The following is a 6,117-nucleotide window of genomic DNA, read 5'->3' as shown; positions in this document are numbered from 1 at the left end:
AAACGACCAAGTATGATTACCAGAGCTCCACTGACGTCCATCAACACTACTTACCCATTTGAGCTTGTGTCCATAGACTTTGTACACCTTGAAACCTGCAAGCATGTGAAAGAGCTTTACAATTCTATATGGATACACGACTCTGCTGCTCAGATACGCTCCTACTGACTCCTGCTCAGCCCAAAATACAACTGAAAGCTCTCGTCATCCAGACACAAGTCGCGGATAGGTATTCGCCGTACTCTCGTTTGAAAAAAAAAAAAAAACGCCCGGCAAGTTTTTGTCAAGAAGTTTTTTAAGCGGCTGCGCTTTAAAAAGTCGTGTCTTGCGTGATCGGCCCCTTACTCCCCTCACCTCAGAATCTACCTCCTCATTAACGGAAGCGTTAGCTAATAACTTTCCACCGGAGTGTTAGATAGCTGGCTAACACCGCGTTCTCTCCTGCTGTTTTCAATGACTCAATTCATCAAGCTGTAGCTAACGTTAGCTAAGTCTATGTCAACAGAGCTCCTGGGTAACTTAACTTAGATATACCATTAAATATTATATTACCATGCACTCGCGCTCCCTTCTGGCACACAGTTCGCAGTTCACAGACACCATCAGTACAGCAATACGTGTTTATAGAGTTATGGGGGGAAAAAAAGTATCTGTATTTTTTTCTTTCCTTTTTTGGTTAAGTGGGGGACCTACTACGACCTTGTACAGAACACCTCATTTAGATGGGACTGGTTTTACAAAGACGGGCAGTGAATCAAAGGGAGGCTTTTGGACAACAACAAAAAAAAATAATTTAACTTTGATTTCTGTTGTGGCCATTTCTTTTAGCGTCCCTAAGTGGTTGATTTGATGAAACCTTCAGGGTCAGCTCCAGGTTCTTGAATACATGAAAAATGGTGGAAAAATCAATTTACAAATTGCTTCTAAACGCCACTTTCATGTCCGTCTTGCAGGTGTACAAAGTGGTCACGTTAGACCAGCTAGACCCAGCACTGTATCCCACATGGGAGTGCTCCTCTACGACTGGTTTTACATAGACTGGCAGCCAATCAAAAGGTTTTTGGACCAAAAAAAAAATCTTTGATTTGTGTTGTGGCTAGGGCTGTGCGATATATCGTCTCAATCAGTTTACCGGTATCAAGAACGCGTGCGGTATGAATTTTTCACATGTAGGTTCAAGGACACAACATCAGCTGGTGCGCAGCACCTGGAAGGACATTTAACAGTTTAAAACTGAGTGCGCCGCAAAGGTGTCATGGTTCTTATGTTTAGTCATGGTGCAAAATTACACAGTCAAACTGCATGCTGGGAAATGCAAATTTGACTGGCGACAAACAGCTTGTGTGTCCCAGAATGCAGTTTGGCACAATTAAATGGGGAACAATGGCAGAGGAGAAATCACAACTGAAAGTTGACAGTCTCTGAATACGAGTGTTGTTGAGTCACAAAATGTAATTTTAAGATGTTTTCTGGCGAGAAGTTAGTTGTTTAAGTTTCAAATCTGTGGTCGGTTTGTCAAGAATCAGCCGACTTAAAGAGTTACCGACCGTTTGAAGTCCTGCTCGCGGGAGCGGACAGCCGGGCAGCGGGCACGTCACCGCCCTCTGCTGCCGGCTGAAAGAGACCTGAACACGGTAGGACTTTTTAAATGACTCGCTGGCTCCGAGTTCTCCGTAGAGATTATGAGGATCTAACGAGCGATCTTTATTAGTTTATTATTTATTCAAAGTAACGTTACGTCAGTTTGACGGAGGGAAAGGTTAAGATGTATAACTTAAGATTTTAATTTAACTTTTGAGCCACGGGCCGTTTACTCAATACCAATACAGTAATATGTAGGCTACTCATCCTGTTGTTTGTGTGCGCGCTATAACCAGCATGCAATTCGATGTTGTAATTTTATAAATGTACTACTATTAGTGTTACAAACGGGTTTTTGTCACAATGTGTTGTGGTGTTTAACCCTAAAGAGCGTTAGTTGTGGGTTATAGATCCTTGTCATCAAGTTAAATACACAACTAAAGTTTGAACCATGACTGGAGTGAGAACCCTGACAGATAAGTATCCTGCTGCGCTTTCAACATGAAGTTGTGCAATATCAACGATGTGACCGCATCCTGTAACATCTTATCATGGTGAGTTGACCTTACTGTCGTCGAGTAGGTTGAATGTATACCGTGAAACCGTCAGAATGTTACAAAATACCGTGATATGAATTTTAGGCTATACCGCCTAGTCCTACACTAAACACAAGTATTGGAATTAATTTGGGGTTCAGTATACAGCTTTGTCCTCAGTTAAGATCAAAGTGTAAAAACACATTTAAACCAACTAAACATCTTGGTGGGTCATGTGACAGATCATGTGATTTTGTGTTCCTGTGACATTTCCAAGATGTCTGCTCCAGATTGTAACAGAGCCAAAGGAAGAAGCTACGTTTAAAAAAAATGCTTGTTTTTGTTGCTAACGGTAACATTTACCCAGTTAAGAACTTTAACGCTTAATTAACTTGGCCTTTAATATATTATTATTATTGTGAGTACATTTCTTGAACAAACTGATATAAAACAAATAAGATAAACAATCTTAATTTTTTTTTTTAATAGTTTGTAATAAAAGTCAGCCAATATGACTGAGAAAGAGTCAGGATTATGTGTATACTTGTACTCATAGTACTTTATGCACTGTATGAATGTATTCAGTGAATAATCTCCATTTTTACTAGAAGAACTGTAAACACAATTTACTATAAACAGAAATTTGCATATTCCGGAACCGTGATTTCTCAGACTGAGGTCCCAGAATGCAACACCTCTTCAAAGCCACAGCTTTAGAACTCTCAGGGCCAGATCACACTTGTAGACTCCAGCCTGAGAGGAACAGACACACAAGTTAATAGAAAGGTCTTGAGCAGTCTTCAGTTATCATGGGCAACAGATTTGGAAAACGCTTGAATTCTGTGGAGGAAGACGTCGTCTCTGAAGCAGTAAAGAGAAAAGCAACAGGAGACCATGAAAACCAAAAGGAGAAACATAGGCGACTGGACTCCATCCCCTGTGACAATGAGTTGGACGTCGTCTCTGAAGCAGTAAAGAGAAAATCAACAGGAGACCATGAAAACCCACCAGAGAAACGTAGGCGACTGGACACCATCCACTGTGACAATGAGATGCCGTCCACTTCACAGGACACTGGTAAGCTTTATGCGCATATTTTAATTAAAAAACAACGAGCCTAACTACTATTCTGCTATAAATGACGAGCTATTTAAGAGACATCGAATGACGTCTTATCTTTTAGTTTAAGGGACATTTTGTTGTGACAAAGTAAACTCATGTTGATGTTTTTTCTCTCATCAGTAGAAAGCAGAAACGAACCCGAGGCAGTTCTGACCCAGAGAAGCCCCAAGAGGAAGGCCATCGCCGATGACGAACCAGGTGAGATGAAGACGAAGAGGAAGAGGACATTGGGTCCATCTGCCATGTTTAAGGCCAAGTACAAGCAGCTGGAGGAACTTGGCGAAGGAGGATTTGGGTTTGTTTTTGCTGGATACCGCAAAGCGGATTATCTAGATGTAAGTGTTATTCCCATGTTCTTGCACACAGACACACGCACACACATACGCACACAGAACGGTCAGGAAGTGTAACCGAAAAGTCATTTTTTGTATTTCCTAGGTTGCTATTAAGCATATGCCCAGAGCCAAAGAGATCCTCTATAACGAGGAGGACAATACCGGGAAGCTGATCCCCACGGAGGTCGCCGTCATGCTGAAACTAGCGGCCGTATCAGAGCGTCATTCAGCACACGTTGGCCTGCTGGACTGGTACGAACTGGAAGACGAGGTGATCCTGGTGCTGGAGAGACCGATGCCTGCCGTTGACGTCCTCCAGTACATTAACAACAAAGGAGGCCGCTTGAAGGAAAAGGAAGCGAAGGTAAGCTGCTGCAGTCAACTCAGTCACAGCCATGAAAACACGTCAAAGCATTCTCCTCTCTGATCCCTCGTCTCTCTCCTTTTGTTTTCAGATTATAATGAGGCAGCTGGTGGACGCAGCCATCGACCTCCAGGAGAAGCACATTTTCCACCGGGACATCAAGGTGGAAAATGTGCTCATTCAGACCTGCCTGGACGGCATTAGAGTTCGCATCATCGACTTTGGTGCGAGCTGCTTCTTCAATGAAGGAGACACTTATGAGTACTTCATGGGTAAGATGTCCTTTTTTACGCCTGCTCTTCACTAACTTTACCCAACAAACACAGTTCCTACTCACTGTCTTTTTTATTATGTCTGTATATTTTAGGTACTCACGTCCCTCCCGAATGCTTCATTCTGGAGTATTACATGGCCGGACCCAGCACAGTCTTTCAAATGGGAGTGGTCCTCTTCGACATGGTACAGCCCACCTCCTTCAAGTGGGACCTGTTTTATAAAGAAGGACAGAGAATCGAAGGAAGGCTTTCCAAAAGTAAGAAAAACAATATACAAACATGTCGGCGGACATAAATCTGTTAATTTGAGTTCACGTTGTCATGGATCACAGTTGCTTTCGTCTTCTTTATTCCCTCCAGATTGCAGAAATTTCATCAAGGCGTGTTTGCATGAGGACCCGGATCAGCGTCTCACCCTTGAGCAGCTGAGGGATCACCTGTGGATGAGATAGTATGTCACTCGCAGCCCAGCCGTCCAGGAGAGGGGATCTCTCTTTGAATTGTCTCTCCCGAGATTTCTTCCCATTTTGGGTAGTTTTTTCTCGTTTTCTTAGAGAGCTCGGGCTGGGTCAAGTGATGCTGCTGCTTTGAAAATGAAAAGCAAAAATCTTTTCCTTCCACCGAAGAGAATCATAATACTGTTTTTCTAATTACATTTTTACTTTGATGTGGTTTTTAATCCACTTCCAAGCTTTTTTTCTCCAATACAGTAAAACACAAATTCAAATAAACAATATGGAAAGTTAATATCTTGAGTGTGTTAATGTTTGTATATTAAATGAAGTTTATTGCAAATTGAACGGCTATTTCACTAAATGGAGGAAAGCAGCTCAATTGCAAAAATGAAAACGATCAGATTTCAGGCTTTCGTCACTTCAGCTGGTTACATTATGTCTACAGACTGAGACCAATCACATACTTGTTCCATCATAACAATGTATGCAGCCTGTCAGTATTTGCACAGTCAAATTACAGCTTGGCATATTTCTTGACATTTGGGAACATGTTTCCACAGCCTAATTCAAAATATTCAGTAAGTTTGGGGATGTTTTGACAAACTGTCATTAGTTGCATCCTAGGAGTTTAGTTTTGGTTCAATAAAAACATAAATAAGATTTTACTTTGATTAGTGTTGTGCTACGGCCATTTTTTGTGTGTATTTGGAGCACCCCAAGTGGTTGATTTGATTAAACCTTCAGGGTATGTTTCATATGTATGAATGAATGAAAAATGAAAAATCTAGAAAGGCAGACTTTTGTGGTTATTGAGGATTTTCGTTAAAATATGGAACTGGACTTGTGTGAGGAGGCGTGGCCTTTCCAAAATGTGGCTCACAGATTTACAAATTGCCTTCAAACACCACTTTCATATCCGTCCTGCAGGTGTCGCTGTTAAAGCATTTTAATCAGTATTTCAAATCCAAAATTCTAATGGTCACGTTAGACCAGCAGATATTTATTTTTTGGGGGGGCTGAATTCTTCTTCAGGAGGTCTTTCTCACTCTTCAAGTCCTCGTACCAAAGCCACTGATGTGATAGCAAAAATAACTGCGCAGCCTTACAAGGTCATATACTTCCATTTTACATGTTTATAACACAATTTAACCATAAATATTAAAATAAACCACACATGTCAGACTTAGAAGTGACTCCCCAAGTTACGGAAATATAAATGTCATACCCCTAGCTTGATTCCACACATGGCTGAATCACCTTTGTTGAAAGCTTACGACCTATGCAATCCGCCAATTGCGCCAAAACCGCTGTCAGACAAAGCCTCAGTAAGATATCAATGACATTGCATGTTTCCCCCCAGTCAATAAACTGAAATATGACATACTTACGCTACTTGATTGGTATGTATTGTTGCATCTGGTTGAACAGAGCTCCTCTGTTGTGGAACCA

At 41.5% G+C, this 6,117-nt stretch overlaps 1 protein-coding gene across 2 annotated transcripts; it reads left to right on the top strand.

Moving 5' to 3' along the window:
- The first annotated feature begins 1,128 nt into the window (after positions 1 to 1,128).
- On the top strand, positions 1,129 to 4,960 carry LOC137783362 (serine/threonine-protein kinase pim-2-like). Of its 2 annotated transcripts, none has more exons than XM_068573249.1 (6): positions 1,129 to 3,194; positions 3,363 to 3,574; positions 3,678 to 3,938; positions 4,030 to 4,210; positions 4,306 to 4,470; positions 4,574 to 4,960. In XM_068573249.1, exons 1-6 carry the CDS (start codon positions 2,927 to 2,929, stop codon positions 4,663 to 4,665), a joined length of 1,179 nt encoding a protein of 392 aa, XP_068429350.1. In that variant the 5' UTR covers positions 1,129 to 2,926; the 3' UTR covers positions 4,666 to 4,960. The 2 variants fall into 2 exon arrangements, with proteins under 2 accessions (XP_068429350.1, XP_068429349.1); XM_068573248.1 differs by having other exon boundaries at positions 1,131 to 3,194; positions 3,360 to 3,574.
- The last annotated feature ends 1,157 nt before the right edge of the window (positions 4,961 to 6,117 follow it).

This window comes from Clinocottus analis, unplaced genomic scaffold, assembly GCF_023055335.1.
Source record: "Clinocottus analis isolate CAN_PGR_092001 unplaced genomic scaffold, fCliAna1.0.p SCAF_12, whole genome shotgun sequence".
Lineage (NCBI taxonomy): Eukaryota > Metazoa > Chordata > Actinopteri > Perciformes > Cottidae > Clinocottus > Clinocottus analis.
This window is presented reverse-complemented; position numbering and strand designations above follow the sequence as displayed.

What these genes read in the sequence shown, in the direction of transcription:
- LOC137783362 (XM_068573248.1), top strand. Translation starts at nt 2,927, where the DNA reads ATGGGCAACAGATTTGGAAAACGCTTGAATTCTGTGGAGGAAGACGTC. An exon ending in TGAAGGAAAAGGAAGCGAAG is followed by an intron (nt 3,939 to 4,029) that starts GTAAGCTGCTGC and finishes TTTTGTTTTCAG; the next exon opens with ATTATAATGAGGCAGCTGGT. An exon ending in CACTTATGAGTACTTCATGG is followed by an intron (nt 4,211 to 4,305) that starts GTAAGATGTCCT and finishes TGTATATTTTAG; the next exon opens with GTACTCACGTCCCTCCCGAA.